The following is a 20,259-nucleotide window of genomic DNA, read 5'->3' as shown; positions in this document are numbered from 1 at the left end:
ATCGAGGATCTGGAGTGCGATCAAGAAAGGCTCTTCATAACAGGCAGAGGTGAGTGCAGGGACATGAGTGTCAAATCCAGCCTACTTATTTCAGCTGTGGCACTTTCAGGATCCAAAATCCAGCTCACAGTTGATATTTGCCCATGTAGATTCATGACGTAGCTGAGGTGTCTAAGAGTTGCCCACATCCATATGTTGCAAGAGTCAATGCCTTCAAGAGGGGGAAGGTTTTTCATTTCTGCAATGACTTCAGTGTTGTTGGGGTGATGCAAATATTTAATGCCCAAATATAATAATTTTAAATAGAATGTGTGTTCTATTCCACAGTAATGCTGTAACAAATTGGTGATAGATAAGTAAAAACTTAATCAGCTTGCCTATTGCTGGGCATAGCTACCGTTACATTGAAACTAACAACAAATGATTATTATCCACGTGTATCTTAATGCAGATATCCTGAAGTTGCTGCTGGTTTCACCACTGCTGTCATTTCAGTTTAAGCTATTTACAAACTAATCCCCCAAAAAAATTGTTACATTGGGCCTACGTGAGTGTTTAATGAAATACTAAGGTACAATCACTGCATTAACAAACTGTATGCCCTTAAAGACTAGCTTCATGTATGAGTGTTGTGAATTCCTTGCATGTATTTTAAAATACAAAGGATTTTAAGAAAAAGATTATGATATTTCAACTTTGACATCAATGATGTATTTTTTCAAGCAGTTTTCTTAATATAAAAGATAATATAAAAGAAAATTCCTGGTTTCTTTGGCTGCTGAACTGGCTTGATGAGAGTACAGCTTCTGGATGAAGGGGATCAGGTGAAAAATGACAATTGACAGCAGTGGGTGTTAGAAAAGCATTCACTATAGAGAGTGCTAGATTTTTATGCGAAAGTCTTTGGCAGAGAACTGGGTTGCTGTTGCTTTGCTACCTATCTATTGATATTTTTGGGTGTAGGACTGGGTGTAAGACCAGTATTATTGATTGGCACTCCCATTGGAGTGTTCTGTGGGCTAGAGCAGTGCATGTTGCATTTATAATTCACCATAACCACCATACCAAAGATGTCCTAATTTAAATTAAAAATCAAAAAAAATTGCAGATGCTGGAAATCTTTGGGGGGTGGGGTGGAGGTAGAAAATGCTAGAAATGTGAAGCAGGTCAGGCAGCATCTGTGGAAAGTAACAGTTAACATTTCAAATTAAAGACTCTTCATCAGAACTGATTCTGATGAAAGATTTTGGATGTGAAACATTTATTGTTTCTTAAGCAACGATCAATCTACTGGAAGAACTCAGCGGGTTGAGCAGTATCTGTGGAAGGAAAGGAATTATTGATGTTTCAGGTCGAAACCCTGCATCAGTCCAGTAGATAGTTTATTGTTCCAGATTCTGGCATCTGCAGTCTCCTGTGTCTTTATTTTTCTTTTTCCATAGATGCTGCCTGATCTGTATCTATGGAAAAAGAAACAGATAAAGACACAGGAGGTACAGTTATGGAAGGCAACCGCTTGAAGACCACACCACTTTCTTTCAGTCTCTCCGGTGTCATTCAGCTGGCTAAGTGAATACTTGCCTCTTCATTTGTAGCCAGAGAGCCATCAACAATGGCTTCCCCTCCCACGCTGTCTCTGGTCTCCAAAGATCTATCCTGAGTTTCTGTCTGTCTTGTCGAAGGTCAGTAAAATCATAGAATTGTACAGCACATGTCCATGGTAACCATCAAGTCTCATCCCATTTACCAGCACTTTGTCCATAGCCGCCAATACCTTTTAAGATTCAAATGCTCATCTGGATACTTAAATGCTATGTGTATACCTGCCTCTCTTGGACATTGCTTTCCAGATTCCAGCCACTCTCGAGGTGAAAACATTCTTCCTTAAATCCCTCTAAATCTCTTACCTCATGCCCTAAACCTATGCCCTGCATTGTTGGTTTTAGCTTGTACACATTAACAATAATTTAGAAAGAATTTAGTTCAATTTATTGAATGTTTCTGTATGTCGGGAACTTGTGACTGATTTGACAGCTGACCTGGTCAGGGTGCCTGGCTTATTTAGTTTTTTCAGTGTTTTTTTGTGGGGGGACATATTCTGCACCCATTCCCTATCCTAATTTTTGGGCATTTACACATGCAAGGCTGCTGTCACCACAGGGCCTCGCCAAAGAGGATAGGGTCAACTTGGGATAGGAAGTTGCTGCTGACAGTTCGACAGAAGGTAAGTTCATACTTATCATCTTACTCAGCAGGGAGTACAGCAATTTCTGGGCCAGCATATTTTTAATTTTGGAGAGTATTCTGATTTGAGCACAAGTAAAGCAGTTTGGATGAAATGTCAATATTGTGTTTGTTTCTTTTACTCCTTAGGGACTTTGTGAGGAGTGAGATAGAGTTCGGCCATGACGGACCTGTGTATGAGGAGCCTTTGTCATTGAACCGCTTCACTACAGCTTTGATAGGTATGGTGGGCCTTTTGAAATTCACCAAACAAATAGTGCTTTCTGGTAAATTTCATACATTTGTTAGGGACATTGAAAGTTAGTTTTATAACAGGTTGACTCAAAGTAATAGTTTCATGTTGAAGACAGTGAATGTTTGTTTTATCATTTGTTATAATCTGGTGGTCTGAAATTGGTATTCACCTGGTTAACAAATCAGCCTTTTCTCTGCTTCATGTCTGAACACTACCCCGTGTTGGGCATCATTCTCTGGTGATCCCCTTCTGACCCAGCATGGTCTAGATGCAATTCCCAACAAATGTCATGAAATAGATGACAAATTGCTACCTAGCCTAACTACTTTCTTTCTCTCCATTTCACCTAACCTCAGCCCACTTATGATTCCTTGGTTGCTACACTTGCTCATAAAGCATGAGGAAAATATTACAGAGCTACAGTATGTTTTCTTAAGTATTATGTTATTATGTAACATCAGAATGATGTCATATGCTTACTGGTCTCTCTGGTTTTGTGCATATAGTTCTCACTATTTTATAGTCTAGTGTTTTCCTACAATGGCTAACTTTTTGTAATTGAAATGAACAGTTTAATACAGGATTGGCCTTTAAATTCAATTCTGCATCCATGCTTGAACTCCTGAATTAATTTTCCAACCAAAATAATGAATGACATAGTCTCTGATTATCCTTCCTTGTCCTCCCTTGAAGATTTAGTTGGCATGGAACATAGAACATTACAGCACAGTACGGGCCCTTAGGCCCACAATATTGTGCCTACATTTTATCCTGCTCTAGTATCTATCTAACCTTTCCCTCCCACATCACCCTCCATTTCTCTGTCATTCATGTGGCTATCTAAGTGTCTCTTAAATGTCCCTAATGTATCTGCCCCCACAACCTCTGCCAGCAGTATGTTCCACGCATCCACCGCTCTCTGTCTTTAAAAAAAAAACTTGCATCTGACATCCCCCTTGTATCTTCCTCCAATCACCTTAAAATTATGCCCCCTCATGTTAGCCATTTTCGCCCTGGGGAAAAATGTCTCTGACTGTCCACTCGATCTATGCCTCTTATCATTTTGTACACCTCTATCAAGTCACTTCTCATCCTCCTCTCCAAAGAGAAAAGTCCTAGCTCCCTCAACCTATCCTCATAAGACATGCTCTCCAATCCAGGAAGCATGCAGGTAAATCTCCTTTGCACCCTCTCAATCTTTTACATCCTTCCTTTAATGAGGTGGCCAGAACTGAACATTATACTCCAAGTGTGGTCTGACCAGAGTTCTTTCGAGCTGCAACGTTACCTCACGGCTTTTGAACTCAATACCCCAACTAATGAAACCCAACACACCATACTCCTCCTTAACAACCCTATCGACCTGCGCGGCAACTTTGAAGGATCTATGGACGTGGATTCCAAGATCCCTCTGTTCCTCCACACTGCTAAGAATCCTGCCATTAACCTTGTATTCTGCCTTGAAATTCTATCTCCCAAAGACTTACCATTTCACACTTATCCGGGTTGAACTCCATCTACCCAGGTCTGCATTCTATCAATATCCTGTTGTAATCTACAGCAACCTTCTACGATATCCATAACACCACCAACCTTCATGTCATCTGCAAACTTACCCACCCTTCGACATCCCTATCCAAGTCATTTATAAAAATCACAGAGCAGGGGTCCCAGAACCGATCCCTGCGGAACACTACTGGTCACCGACCTCCAGGCAGAATACGCTCCATCTACCACCACCCTCTGTCTTCTGAGCGAGCCAATTCTGAATCCACACAGCCAAGTTTCCCTGGAACCCATGCCTCCTGACTTTCTGAATGAGCCTTCCATGAGGAACCTTATCAATCGTCTTACTAAAATCCATGTGCACCACATCCACTACTCAACCTTCATCAATGTGCTTTGTCACATCCTCAAAGAATTCCATCAGGCTCGTGAGGCAAGACCTGTCCCTCACAAAGCCATGCTGACTGTTCCTAATCAGCCTTTGCTTCTCCAAATGGCCCATAAATCCTGTCTCTAAGAATCTTCTCTTGTAATTTGCCCACCACTGAAGTGAGACTCACTGATCTGTAATTCCCAGGGTTATCCCTACTCCCTTTCTTAAAGGAACAACATTTGCCACCCTCCAATCATCTGGCATTACTCCAGTGGCCAGTGAGGATGCAAAGATCATCACCGAAGACGCAGCAATCTCTTCCCTCGCTTCCCATAATAACCTTGGATATATCCCATCCGGCCCCAGTGATTTATCTATTCTATTGTTTTTCAAAAGTTCCAGCACATCCTCTTTCCTCACGTCGACATGCCCTAGCATATCAACCTGTCGCATGCCATCCTCACAATCGTCGAGGTCTCTCACTGGTGAATACTGAAGCAAAGTATTCATTGAGGACCTCCCCTACCTCTTCCGACTCCAGGCACATGTTTCCTCTTTTATCCCTGATGGGTCCTACCCTCACTCTAGTCATCCTCCTATTCTTCAAGAACTTGTAGAACGCCTTGGGGTTTTCCTTGATCTTACTCGCCAAGGACTTCTCATACCCCCTTCTAGCTCTGCTAAGTCCATTCTTAAGCTCCCTCCTGGCTAACTTGTCACTCTCCAGAGCCCTGTCTGATCCATGCTTTCTAAACCTCGGCTAAGCTTCTTTCTTCCTTTCGACAAGATATTCTACATCTCTTGTCAACCACTGTTCTTGCACTCTACCATCCTTACCCTGCCTCAATGGGACAAATCTGTCTAGAACCCCACGCAAGTAATCCCTAAACAACCTCCACATTTCTGCTGTGCACTTCCCCAAGAACATGTGTTCCCAATTTATGCTCCCCAGTTCCTGCCTAATAGCATCATAATTCCTCCTCCCCCAGTTAAATACTTTCCCATATCTTCTGCTCTTATCCCTCTCCAAGGCTATGGTAAAGGTCAAGGAGTTATGGTCACTACCTCCAGAATGCTGTCCCATCGAGAGATCTGAAACCTGATCAGGCTCATTGCCTTGTACCAGGTCCAGAATGGCCTCTCCTCTAGTCGGCCTGTCTACATACTGTGTCAGGAAACCTTCCTGGACACTCCTAACAAACTGTGCCCCATCTATCCCCTTCACACTAAGGATGTGCCAATCAATATTAGGGAAGTTGAAATCACCCATGACAACAACCCTGTTATTTTTGCACCTCTCCAAAATCTGCCTCCCAATCTGCTCCTCAGTGTTTCTGCTGCTATTGGGGGGGGTCTGTAGAATACTCGCAATAGAGTGATCGCAACCTTCCTGTTTCTGGCGTGATTGAACAATCCATACATAATGCCTCTCCTCTAGTCCATCAATGTGAGAAATTCGACTCAAAAAGCAGATGATGCTGGAAACACTCAGATTTTTGGAGAGAGGGAGAGAGTTAACATTTCGGGTTGAGACCCTTGGTTAGAACAGATGAACGGTCCTCTGACAAACAGTCTTTGGCCTGAAACGTTGACACTGTTTATCTCTCCTCAGATCCTGCCTGGCCTTTTTGCTTACTTACCAAATAGCCAAATTCTGCTGAGTCTTTGCAGAATTTCCTCCTTTTATTTCAGATTTCTAGCAACTGCAGTTTTTTTACTTCACTGTTGATTTCTACTCTTATTCCTTTCAATGACAGCATAGGTAGCACTGTTTTCTCCTCTTGTCTGAAGTCCATTACCTGCACAGTTGTAATTTTCTCCAATTAAAAATCAAAGGGGAAATCAAGCTACGTTCTGGTTATACGTAGTGATTCATTTGTAAGTTGTGACTTCTGCTTTAGGAGCTTAAGGGCCAAGGAGGAAGACAAAGACCAGAATTTTGTTCCTTTTGGTAAACTTTCCTTGCAATGGGCATGGTGGCAGTGTGGTATCCTGCTGCATTGTTCATTTTTTTGATTCATAATTATTTAGTTATTCTACTGGTTGTCATCACTGGCAAGGTTACTATTGATTGCTCAATCAAAATTGTCCTCAAGCTTGTGCTGGTGAGTCATCTTTTTCAACCACTGCTGTCCCTCTGGTGAAACTTCAAAATTGAAACCATTGTTTATAGCCTCCTTGCCATGGACACCATTTACTAAATCACTTTCCTAGGATGAATTAAATTTTTGCAGCCTTGCTGGATGGTGAATTTCAGTGCATATCTTTCATTGATGGTGAATTTCAGTGTATATCTTATATTGCCACAAAGGCAGTGTACTGCACATCTGTAATATCGTCTGTCCTGTCCAAGGTTTATCTGCTGCTAAAATCAATATCCTTTGTCATATCCAGGGTTCATTACCTAAATCCTCAGTTAGCCAATATTACATATTCTACCACCTACAAATTACATCTTCTCAGATCTGCTTTTAGATACCAAATATTATTTTCTCCCTTCATTGAGCTGGTTGCTTTAAGGTGACTTGTGGTTCTTCCATGGTCTTGCATCGAAAATTGCTGGGGTTTAAATCCTCCATTAGTTCATCCTTCATCTCTACAACCCTTCAGTCCTTGACACTTCATTGACATCTGTGTGTTTAGTTATTAAGATAATTGTATCTTTTAAGAAGGTGAGCAGATTTCTAGAGATAAGGCATCAAGGGGTTTTGAAAGAATGGGAATATGTTATTGAGATGGAGCATATGCATGATTGTATTTAATGGTGGTGCCCACTCAAAAGAGATGAATATGATGCTGCTTTTATTTTTCTGTTTATGGGTTTTCAACCCTAGGCAATTCTATCCTTTTTCTTCCTTTATGAGGTCTGTTTTAAGAAATCTTAGATTAACGTTTTGGTTATGTTTCCTTGGGTTCAATGATGATATCATCTATACATCTTTGTTAACTACCTGCGATGTTTTTAATTGGTAATGTATGACATATAAAATCACAGTTTTCTTTGTATATGGGCTTTTGTAGGATGTTGTGTGGAATGTTATTTTGTCAACTGATTTCTACATTGAGGGCTTTGAGAATGCTAAGGAGGATGCATGTGAATTTTGAAAACCTTTCAGAAGTAGGGAACACTCTTTTAGGCCTTATTTATCAGGTATCCTTCCATGTGGCATGTTTCTCATTGTATAATGGTCTTTTTTATAAAAAAAAAGTCTGGCATTTATTGCCACTGTTCCTTTGATGTCTTATCCTTCTATTTTAAATAATAATTATTCAAGAGCAAATATGCAGGTCCTGCCTGTGTTTTCTAATGAATCCCTTAGTCCATCCGTGTCTCTAACATTGGGTTACATTTTTCCTTGGCTTCATTAACATACCTTGTTCCAAATGGATGCTTCAGTGTTTGTGAAGTAGTCATCTGTTCTGTAAATACCTTTTCTACTTTTTCTACTTGATATTGATAGTACCTGTTAAATTGAGGTACTTTCTATGTAAGGCTTCTTCAAAAAACAGGTCAAGGGATCAGTTGTTACAATAGGTTTTAAGGTGTCAAGTTCAATTCCTTGACTTCCTTGAGCTATTTGGATGTTTGAAAACAAAAGCATTTTTGTTGGCTGAGGATGGGAAGAAATCATCAACATTCACTGTCCTTCACTGGCTTGTCTAAGTGTGTGAGATATTGGTTGAGAAAAGGCTTCATCTCTATTTGGCAAAGGAAGAAAAAAGTAATTGATTTCTTCATTCACATTGCAGGATCTTTATTTCTTGAGTCACGCACAACATTGAATTATCATTCACATCAAACTGCACCATTTTTGACAAAGTTTTGTATCCATTGGTAAAGTAAGATGGATTTGTATTAAAATATATAACTGACGCAAAATTGGCTAACAAATAGGTTGTGAATGCATTTGGGAATAAAAGATAGGTTATAGTGCTGAGTGAAGTTCCACACTGTCAGCATGATGAGCTTTACTGTTTCTAATTCATATATTTACAGACTTATGAGTTGAAGGTAAGCTTCTCATATTTGTAGAAGAGGTTGGTAAAGTTTATTTGATCCACAAAATGTTAGATGATACAGCTGGATAAATTGGGTTTGGTTAAATACAAGATATTGCATAAAAAGAAAAAAGTGATGCCATTACATGAATGGTTTCAAATTTGGGGTTGAGTGAGCAAATGAAAATGTTAGGAATTAGTAAATGGTTCACAATAATTATTGTGCCACAGTGATTAGGGGATGAAATACTGAGTCGAAAGAGTGTGTCTGAGACATCAAATTGAAGCGGGTTATTAGAGTTCAGCAGGAACAAGGCTGGTTCTTTGGATCAGAGGACTTGTGTATAAAGAAATACTAGAGGATCTTCAGCAGACGTTTTGGAAAGGGAGCAATTCATTCCACTGAAAATAGATTTCAAGATTTGACATTGAGATGGGGAAGCAAAATTACTGGGTTCATTGAAGCATGTTCTGATGGTGGAACATTAGGTAAAGGTTTTCTGTATCCAAGTGCTTCTTGTCAAACAAGGATCATGAATGAGACTCTTCTGACCTTGTAAAGTTCAGCTATACCTTGGATAAACTGACCTGAGAGGAGAAGTGCAAAAATGTTTCTAAACTATGTTGGTTTAAATCATAATCTTGTTTTAATAACTAATTTAACTAAAAATTGAGAGTTGGCATTACAGTGAGCTATATTTGATCCAGACTAGAGGTTCATATGTGTACTTAATAGTGCTGTTTGCTTCCCCCGATTCTAATTTTCAACCATTCAGAAAAATGCTGGATTCACTGCTTAGAATACAATAATCAATGTTTCCATTATTGCATACTTGGCATTCCATGCTGTGCTATTCTGGGTCTAAAACAACTGGATAAAACTACTATTTGAATGCTTGTTTGCTTTCAAAGAGAACAAAATTTGCAAGAGCCTAATCCATGACCCATTGCAGCAAATAGCAAATGTGCATTCTGTATTTTTTCTGGTTGTTGAAAACCATAGGGAAGTTACCGAGTGGAGGATGGAGAAGAACTATGCATCCCAACTTGTCCTTGTCAATTCCTTTGTGACATATAAACCTAAATCTTTGTCAGTTCAAAACAAAATGGATGAGAAGTTATTTACATAAGTGAGCTGAATAGTTATAATCTGAAATGTTTTTATTTGTTTCTGGGATCTGAGCATTGCTGGTATGGCCAGCATTTATTGCCTGTCCCGAATTACCCTTGATAAGGTGGCAGGGAGCCATCTACTTGAATGATTGGACGTTGCTAGTCAAGCAAGCATTTATCACCTATTCCTAATTGCCCTTGATAAAGTGGTGGGGAGTCACCTACTTGAATCATTATATTCCTAAGTGTAACTGTAATGGTGCAATTGAGTTGTAAGCTAGGCCCCTTGAGGGGTCATTTCAGAGTCAACCGCATTGTGGCCCAAATGTGGATCCAAACCAACACAATGGGTTAGGATAGCCGATTTATTCCCCTTATGGCTGTTTGTAATTTATGGTAGTTTTCATGATTTTCATTGCTAAGGTGTTTTTCTTTCCCTTAAATTCCAGATTATTTAAATTTCATAGCTGACATGGCAGGCTTTGAATCCTGATCCCTGAATTGATAGTGTGGGTTTTGCATTGCAAGTCTGGTAACCACTGCGCTATAATGACACCCGCAGTGATGAAATGGAAGCTGATGATAGCAATGTACCTCGGACTGAATTGCTTCTTATCCTGATCAGGTTTATGTCGCCATTAACAGATCAACCTTAATTTTCCCAGTTACTCAACTATTAAGGAGGCACATGTCAGAAAAGTGAGCAAGAATCAGGACAACTGGAGGCACAGCTGGAAATGGGAGATAATTTTCCATATTTTGAGTTAAGTTTAGAATTTTGAGTAGGGGGTTAGAAGTGCAATTATTTTCAAAAGAAATTTTTGAGGAATCAGATGTAGTGGACATGAAGCTAGTTTTTGAGTCTGTCCCAGAAAAGCCACTGTGACTTTAACAACATTTTCAATATACCCTCCTACTAGCAGCTTTGGAAAGATCTAAGAGAGGCAAAACAAAATGCAGATCAAAAATCAAAGGTCAATTTAAGGAGACAAAAATTCAGACGATTTCTCATTGGTCCCCTTAGAATCAGAAAGCTTGTCTTGCAGGACACATTTGCTGTGCTCTGTCTTTCGAATGCCTTGATTTTTTGTTGCAGCCCCATAATTGGTCCAGATCTTTTGGAAATAATACAATGATTCTATATTTGTAAGTTTACATATGAAGGCCACTGCATGGATTGGCTACATTCCATTATCTTCTAGGAAACATTCCTCCTGATATTTAATGTAGTTTAATCCTTGCATAACATATAGGAACTTAAAAGAAATAAAAGCAACAATTGGCAATATGGCACCTTAAGCTTTCTCTGTTACCTCAGTGTTGGTCTGTACTGGCCTCAACTCCACTGTGCTGTCTAATACCTAGGATAACCCTTGATTCTTGGCATTAGACTGCATTAATGAAGTGTGCTTAATACCCTTTATTGTAAGAAAATAGTGTCCAGGGAGCCAAGGGGATCCAAGCTCTTACTGCACTTATTGAATGTGAATCATTAGCTTTGACGTTGATAGATTAACTGAAAAATTTCCTTTGCTGCAGACAGCAGCAAATTAGTTAGAGGCAAAATCCTATGTTCAGAGTTTGATTATTCTGATGCTTTCTGATATATTTTAGATAAATTGGCTAAAAGTATTGATTCGGTGACCACGACTTGTTGGCCCATTTATTATTTTTATTACCAAAACCTCAATCACTTTTACAGTCGCAGGAAAACAGCACTCCCTGTCAATATCATTGAATGGTGGAAAGAATACAGAACTATTTGTGAAGACCCTAAAACAAATTTACAAATTAGTGCTCCACTTGCATTTTTGATAGTCAAAACTGTTGATGAAATTGAGTGACTTCTAATAATTGGACAGATTTGTTAACAAATCAATTTTTGTGTGCATTGACTTTATTACAGAGTTTCAAATGCTGAAAAACCTTGCCTCTTCAGCTCTAAAACTCTTCTCTCACTAACTTTTCTCCCCATTGCCCCACTAACTATCAGGTAATTAGAGGATAGTAGTTATTGCAGTACCCCATCCATCTTCAACTTACCCAGAAGATACCATTGTGCTTTGACAGTGTTTTAGTTTGAATTGCTTCATTGGAAACATTGAGGAGCTCTTTTGGTAGTATTTGATGGTAGGTGCTTCTTGAAATAAAGGGGTTGCCAAAATGTTCTTTGTTTTTAGGTGAAGGTGAGGTTTTCGTACGCACATTCATGTTATATGCCAGCATCTTAACACTTGACTGCATTGAGAATGCTCTATCCAAATTAGTTGAATCTATTTTCAAGGAATTGGTATTGCCACTTTTAGGTTTTGCTCAGGGATAAAATTAGCAGTAGACTTTTATTCATGCACAATACCATGGCACAATTGTTTTGTTCTGCATAAAATGGCAATATTAAATTCATACCTCTGGCATCTTAATGAGTCTTTGTCTTTGTAAAATTTCCCTCCAGCTGCTAGTCCAGCCTTTCTAGCTAAATTTCAGTAACAAATGAGGAAGTCAGTTTGACGACACTGAGTCAAAGGGAAAGAAGCAAACTTAAGTAGTCTTTGCCATCTTTGCCAAATAGACAAAAGGTCTCCAGTGTATTGTTAATCCTTCCACCCCCCCACCCGACCTTGCACCTTATTGCACTGCACTTTCTCTGTAGCTGTGACACTTTACTCTGTACTGTTATTGTGTCTACCTGTACTACATCAATGCACTCTGTACTAACTCAATGTAACTGCACTGTGTAATGAATTGACCTGTACGATCAGTTTGTAAGACAAGCTTTTCACTGTACCTCGGTACAAGTGACAATAATATACCAATACCAATTGTCTTTACATTTGTAGGATTTCCATCTTTGGTCTTTTTTTATATATGTATTAATCAAAATCTTTGGCATGTTCAATCTAAAAGCAATACTTCCATTTCATTCCGTGTTTTCTTTACTTCATTAATTTCCCTGTTTACTTTGTTTCATTGAAAGCACCTACTTATCCTGATGCAATTTAACTACTAGTTTCTTTTTAGTAAGCTTAAACTTTCTTTGTCATATTCACATTATTTTTATAGTTTTTAGATTCTAACCTCATGCTCTGCCTGGTTGATGATCCCGCAATAGACAAAATGTTTCGGGTAATCTGGTTTCCGTGGAGGATTTAATTGCAGATTTCCAGTTCCAGTTTCAAAAAAAATAATTTCAATCTGGACCAGCAAGACTTATATTCAAGTGATCTTATGGAGCTGCCACAGGCAGAAGTGTTGGGTTATCGTGTCCTTATAGTTGCAAGAAATGTCTTTGTATAAATCTGAGTGGCTTTGTTTCAGACTACTGATTTATCATCAAAGTTGCAAGGTCAGAGACTGGTTTGCTAATATAGGAAGGCGAAATGATGCTCGAGAATGGAATGGGATTCTGAAGCTGGGTTAGAATAGATAGAAATATATTGCCCTTTGGAACTGCGTCTGGAACCCAGGAAGTGATAGGAATATTGAATTTCAAAGTACTGATGTCCATTGAATGTACAAAAAAAATACTTGTTGACAAATTGCTTAATAGAGTGATAAACCATGAATTGCTGTTTTGCGATCTTGATCTCCACAGAAACACATTGGTTGCTAGATCACTTTGCGTTTGTAATGACAGCTGCAAAGAAATCCACATTCCTAGATTATTCTTATCTTATGGACCAGAAGACCAAAAGAGGGTTGCCTCTATTGGATAAGAAAAGTATTAGAGCAGTTTAGAGTGAAGCAGTTGGAACTCAGTTGTTCTCCACCCTTCCGTCTCTCATAGGAGTTTGAGTTTGCAATTTATAACAAGACAGATAAGAAACTAACTTTATAGCTTTGTTGAAGTTATGACATTAATCGCAACATATCAACTCTCTTAGCACTATTACAAATCACTTCACTTCAAACTAACTTGCATGATTCTGTTTTCAAATTACTTGAGTCACTATCAACTCATTAATTCCTACATCAGTGGATAGTTGTCATGTACAAGCATTTCTCTTCAGCTTGTGCTGAATGTACTTTTTCCTGAGTTGACTTGCCAGATCAACACCTCACTTTGTCTGCAGCTCATGTGCATCAGCATAGGTTCCAGCTGCCTGGTCACCGTGGCACCAATGTCTGAAACTCCTACTCTACTTGCTTAATGTTCACAGCCATAAATGTATATATGATCAGCTGCCTAAATGGGTATCAAAGCCCCACTCGTATGGTATCTAGATTACAAAATTTATCATCCATATCTTGTCTCTTTAATATCTCTTAACATTGGCTGCATTGCTAGCTCTTGGAAGAATGTTTCTGTCATATTAAATCTGTGGGACAATTGACTGTCTTTCACAATGTAAAACAGATGCATAAAATTTTATGTTCTTCTTTGCTACATTTCCATAGCTGTACTTTTCCTCAGAGTAGTCTTTCTCTATTGAACTATTTAAGTATTATATTTCTACAGAACAAAAAACTTTTTTTTCCACTCTTCTGGGGGACCAGTGCAGTTGTTAACCAGCCATGACATATTGCCCTCAGATTTGCACAAAATGTGCCAACATCATTATCTTCAGGGAAGTTATTGACCAAATATATTGATCTTTAATAGGCAAGATAATGTTGACTAACTCTTGTTTAAAAGGGACTATCCTTTCCCTCTGAGATGCCTTTAACTATTTGAGAAGGGCCTCCCAATCATTTTGTTGGTGAACGTGCTTCTCCTGCTACTCCCCATCCCCTCCAAGTTGCTACTTCAGGGTTTTGAGTCTGAATTCATTCCACCTTTTTTTCAAAGAAAAAGGTTCTTCGAATGAAAATAAGAATGCTGGAAATAGAAAATAGAAAAATTGCTGTAAGTACTTTGCAGGTCATGTTACATCTGTGGGAAGAGAGAGAGTTCAAGTTCCCCCCCCCCCCCCCCCCCCCACTACATTTCAATGGTTTTCTCAAACTATAACACATTTAAACTTCGAAAAAATTAGGAGTGGTACTGTTGATCCTTTGCTTAAATTTGAGGAAGTTTGGAGTCCATTTATTCAGTATTTCCATTAGATATAAGCAGACCTTTTTCGAATCCCTTTCACTAGCCTTTGAATATAGAGGAGCAGAGCTGACGACATAATAATGTTTTTTTTAATCTAAGAAATATCAGTCCAGTTTTTTTTCTTTTTGGTTTGCTTTTGTCTATTATTATATTTTTTTTGATTTGGGAGTTTCCTTTCATATAATCAAATGTCTTTTCAATTTCTTTTTTTTTATGCATTATGTGCATTTAGCAAGAGAGCAGGAGGTCCAGATTACATATTTTACTCCTTGAGTATAAATAGTAATTGTTATTATTGTTATCCCGATCTCTTCACATCATATGTATAATTATTAATGTTATGTACATTAATTTGAATGAATTTGAAATTCAATAAAAAGATTGAAAAAGAAAGAGCAAGTTTCAGGTTTCTGACCCTTTGTCAGAACAGTCTGAAATACTCATTCTGTTTTTCTTACAGCTGCAGCCTAACCTTCTATTTCCAGTATTTCTGCTTTTATTATAGTATTTTTCAAATCTTGGGTTAATTTCCAACCTATAATTAAGATTTTAAATGCCTATTAAGTGAAAAAGCAAATTGTTAACCAATAAACCTTGCATAAACAAAAAGTCTCTTTATTTGTGTTGCCAGGGCGGCTTGTTTTAGGCACATATCAGGATCAAGCACTCCCATATTAAGCAGAGCAGTATTTTTTTCATGTTCATCAGCTTTTGCTGCAGAAGAGGGCCTCCCATTTTCTATTGTTTATTTCAGAGACCCTTCATTTTGTTGCAGAGCCAGTTACTTTACTAGCATTGTTATCATGCTGTTTTGTGAACCACACATGATGAAATTATATGGTCTCTGTATTTTATATTGGGAAAAATAGGAAAGCATTTTATCCAAAGTTGAATATATCTTATTAAAGGAACATAGAAAAAAGCAATTATTTTATGGCTCATTTGAAACTTAATGAACAAGTAAGTAAGTAGCATGTTGCTGTAAATCAGTTACTGTGTTTCCTACAGAAAAGGATTGACTGCACTTATTTCTTCATTGGTTGTAAAGTGCCTTGGGAAGTCCTGAAAGGGATGTGAGAGATGGTAAAGAAATGAATTTTTTAAAATTCTGAACATGGTGGAAGATTCCAGTAATCATCGATCTTTAACTATGAAGCAGCATCATAAAATGCAGTGATGCAATTAATAGTTGTGTTGTAGTCAGGGTTTTAGAATTTACTGTTGTGGTAGTGCAAGTGGAGTTTTAATACTAACTGTGCTTGATCAGCAGAGTGCATAATTGTTGCTGTTGAGCAGTCAGATTCCAAAACATTATTTTCAATTCCCTATAACTAATGACATTGTGTGGTTACATTGCTTCTTTGGCATAAATGTGAACATTCCTAATTGTGAAATCATGAGTCATGCTGTTCGTCTTTCCATTTAAATATTTATTTATACTGGCCTTCATCAGTCAGGGCATTGAATACAAGAGCAGGGAGGTTATGCTCCGACTTCATAAAACTTTGGTCAGATCTCAGATGGAGTACTGCATGCAGTTCTGGTCACCGTGAAATAGGAAAGATGTGGTACTGCTGGAGAGGGTGCAGAAGAGATGTTGCCTGGGATGGAGCATTTTAGTTATGAGGAGAGAGTGGAGAAGCTAGGTCTGTTGTTTCTCGAGTGGAGAAGATTAAGAGGGGACATGATTGAGATGTATAAAATTTGAGGAGTGTAGATATGGTAGACTGTAGAAACCTTTCCCTATATCTGAGATGGATAAAACTAGAGGACATAGATTTAGGGTAAAGGGTAGGTGATTTATAGGGGATCTGAAGGGGACCTTTTTCACCCAGAGACTGGTGAGTACCTGGGATGCACTGCCTGAGAGAGTTAAGGAAGCAGAGTCACTAATAGCATTTAAGAAGTGACTACTTGAGCACTTCAATCACCTAGATATAGAAGGTTATAGACCAATTGTTTGAGTATGGGATTGCAAGTAAGTTTTTCATTGCACTTGTGCGTGCATGTACTGTGCATATGACAATAAGCTTGACTTTGATTCTGTCAGCACAGATCTGGTGGGCTGAATGGTCTGTTCCCACGGTTGGACTCTGTCGCTCTATTGTGCATTTAATACTGCAGTATAATGTGAACACTTGTGTTGTGACTGTCATCTTTATAATGTGGCACAGATTTTGAATTCATCCAGTTTGTTTTCTGGGGTCTGTAAGCTAAACTACTTCAAGTGGTATAATAAAGTAGTGACTTTGAAAGCAGATGTGATGCCTTCATGTGTCAGTTGACAGGGGGTTAACTTAGTGTTGGTACTAAATAAAGTTACAAATTTCTAGAGACGGAAACCTTTGAGTCTTGCAAACTAAAAGGTAAATGGGTGGTGTGCTAATGCTGGTACTTAGTCTGAGTGTCTCTCAGGACTTTGTGGAAAATAAAACCACTTCTGCTGGCACACTTGTCATTACTGCATCCAAAGGGCTTCGTTTCAAATGGTTGATTCTCATTCTGATTCAGAGATGCTTACCATCTGTTTAAAAAAAAATCAAAATTGATATTTCCAGCAAATACACTTAACAGGAAAGCATAGTAATCTCATGAAAAAGAATCAGTATCCGTGCTCTGGGATTCTAGAAACATACATTCAGCACTGGAAGAGGTTATTTGGCACATTGTGATCATGGTAGCCAAAGGTGGATTTGCAGTTAACCTGCAAGACTAGGGAGTAGGATTATGGCTTTTCAAGTGTTCTGACAGATACTTTTTTTCAAAAAAAAAGCAGAGAAGGTTTTTGCTTCCATCCTCCTCCCAGGTGAGTTCCAGACCTCACCATTCTTTTCAACTTTCCTCCAACCCTTCTACCAATTAACTTTAGTGTACATCTTCTGGTTTTTGGTCTTGCTTGAGGGAAGTTGGTCATTTCTGTCTGCCTTTCCTTGGTACATCTGAATAAACCCTTGAATAAATGTACAAGATGGGTTTGAATGTGTCACCTTGTTCTTTCCCACAGATACTGTCCATTTTTCTTAGTTTTTATTCCCTCTCTCCTCTTAAAACCTTTCAAGTCCCTGTTGGATTACAGTTCCATAGATGTTGGTTGCCTTTTCTACCTTGCATTAATAGAAATGATTTGTGTTTGAGGCAAGGCAATATTTCAACTAAATGATTTGAATGCTACGGTTTTGTATGTCCAATTATGATGAAACCTAAAATATACACAAGCTGTTTATCCAGTTTGTGTCACTGATTTAATAGAATTTTAAAAGCTGACTTTTTCATGCTGATGTGAACTGTGATGCCTTTACTGCTGAGATCAGCTAACCCAGGACTGCACTGGGGATTAGAACAAATACCATTGTTGTTTCAGTGACTTAGTTAAATCGCCAGGGATCTCTCATATCCATTTGACAAAGAAACAAATGTAAATTTGATTTGAGAATGAGATTCCCTAGAGGTCTGCTTGTTAGAACTATGATTTGGGTATCCACTTGGATGCTTCAAACATTTAGCTTCGATGTGTAAGAAAGTATTTTCAATAAATGCTTGTCTTGTATAGCATGAACAGCTAAAGCTTAAGGGTGAAGGGAGAATTACAATAATTTCTGATGGAATTCTTTCAGAAGGATGGTTCATGACGAGACTTGAGGGAGAGGTTTAGAATCCTTGGGCTTTGGGAGAAGTTCTGATATAGGATCTAAACAAAAATTGAACCAATATCTGTACTGGAAGATCAGCTATGAAGGTACAAGCTAAAACAACTGGACAGACACAATGGACCAGGCAGCTCTACTTTGTTACAGATAAGGTGTAAGGAGAATGAAAAGATTGGGTTTAGATTGAAAACTGCCAAGGTGACTAATTTAGTCAGAAGAAATCAAAATGTGCCAAGGTTTTTTTTTTATATATAAAAAAGTTGACATACCAAGCAAATCCAAACTATAAGGTGTATATATTAATGAGTAAAGTGCACAAAATTGTCTTCTGTTTTCTCTCTTGATAATGCTAAAAAGCTAAGAAGAGGATGAGAATGTGAATAGTTCAAATGAATAGATAAGCACATGGTTCAAATGTCCCATTGTGCAATAGTGTAACAGTGTGACTTTTGAACCATGTGCTATGGAATTTAATTGTTGCAGATTTGGAAAATAGAACTTTTCTGGTTTGTTTATTGTAATTCAGTTAACAGATTTGTCTTAAATTATAAATGTTATGTGTGCGTTGTGTAGAAAAAATATTTTTTGTCAGCACTGATTAAAAATAGTCAGTTTTCCTTCCACAAGTGTTTCAATCTTCCTCTACGTCCTCTATCCCCACTCCCAAATACAGCGGTCATGACGAAGAGTTAGATCAAAGAGTTGAATCAGAAAAGTGCTGGAAGTATGAATTTAATAAAAAGTGCCAAACATGTCCTTAAAATTATGCTTACTTACAAATGACTGACTAGTTTTGTTCAACACAGACGGTTATGATGATTGCTACAAGGACACAACTCTGAAACCCTCTGTTCCATAACACAGCCTTCACATAACACAGACAGGGCCTTCTATCTGTTAAGTTTGTGTAGTTTCTATTTAAGCTGCTATTTCTGGGTTCTCTGGAGCTCAGCAAAATTAGCTGGCAAATAGCTGAGGTGTGCGTACTATATCTGTTGCATATTTGAATTGTAGCTTTTGTTTTAGCTGATCTCAGCCACTGCATTAGAATGAGAAAATGTTAAATTGCTCGGTCATACCCAAACAAGGGAGAAATTCCTTCAGTGACCCCCCCCCCCCCCTTTAAAGTACATTTATGGTTGCTTGAGTATATAACAGGACCTATCCCCTCTGTTCCCACAGCTAATCATTGCATTCACACTTCAATGTTGACCTTTCTTTTGCAAAAAGTTATCAAAAATAGCACAAAGTTAACTTTTTTCCTGTAGATGTTACAGTAGTCTTGAATCAATGGAGGGAATTACTTTTGGACAAAAGATGCTGTGTCAGCTTTCACTTAAGGTTGCCCTTGAAAATGTTGTTGGAAATGTAAATTTATTAAGTCCAAAGCTTTAGATTATTCACAATTTTTTTTTAACATGGTTACCTGTGTAATATTTGTTTGCTACTGCATAATGTTACTGATTCTTGGTAGTAAATGCGGCACGGTAGCGTAGCGGTTAGCGCAACGCTATTACAGCACCAGCAATCGGGGTTCGATTCCCGTCGCTGTCTGTAAGGAGTTTGTACGTTCTCCCGTATCTGCATGGGTTTCTTCCGGGTGCTCTGGTTTCCTCCCACATTGCAAAGACGTACGGGTAGGTTAATTTGGGTTTAAAACGGGTGGCGTGGACTCGTTGGGCCGGAAGGGCCTGTTACCACGCTGTAAGTAAAATTTAAATTTAAAAAAAATTGTTTGAAAGACATCAGTCTTGCAGCCAGTTGTTTCTCCAACTACCTCATTGCAATAAATGAGAGATTTGAATAGCTTTACTCTTCATTTTGCAGTATTACTGCATTGGTAGGATCACTAAAAATTATTGAAAATCTGAATCCAAGTACGGCTGATGAAGCCATGGTTATAGAGTTTCCCATCTGTTGCACATTGCATGCAATTTTCTCTTTACTACTGTAGTCTCGTGTAAGGTTTCTATGGTTTATCATGAATATTCACTTGATCCATTACTTGATATTTTCCTTAGTCTCAAGATGAATAGATTCTGCAACCGTTTTAATTTCTTGCAAAAATGCAGCAATCTCCTTCAATTCTCAGCCTAAGCTGAATTTG

General features: G+C 38.4%; 1 protein-coding gene across 1 annotated transcript in view; it reads left to right on the top strand.

Annotated features, from left to right (window-relative positions):
• Positions 1 to 20,259, top strand: part of rnf145a (ring finger protein 145a) — an 89,636-nt gene that overhangs the window by 32,375 nt on the left and 37,002 nt on the right. Inside the window, exon 3 of the mRNA XM_052014554.1 lies at positions 2,374 to 2,465. Coding sequence (XP_051870514.1) covers positions 2,374 to 2,465 — 92 coding nt within the window. The remainder of the gene's footprint in view (positions 1 to 2,373; positions 2,466 to 20,259) is intronic.

The sequence above is a fragment of the Pristis pectinata genome, chromosome 4, assembly GCF_009764475.1.
Source record: "Pristis pectinata isolate sPriPec2 chromosome 4, sPriPec2.1.pri, whole genome shotgun sequence".
NCBI classification, from domain to species: Eukaryota; Metazoa; Chordata; class Chondrichthyes; order Rhinopristiformes; family Pristidae; genus Pristis; species Pristis pectinata.
This window is presented reverse-complemented; position numbering and strand designations above follow the sequence as displayed.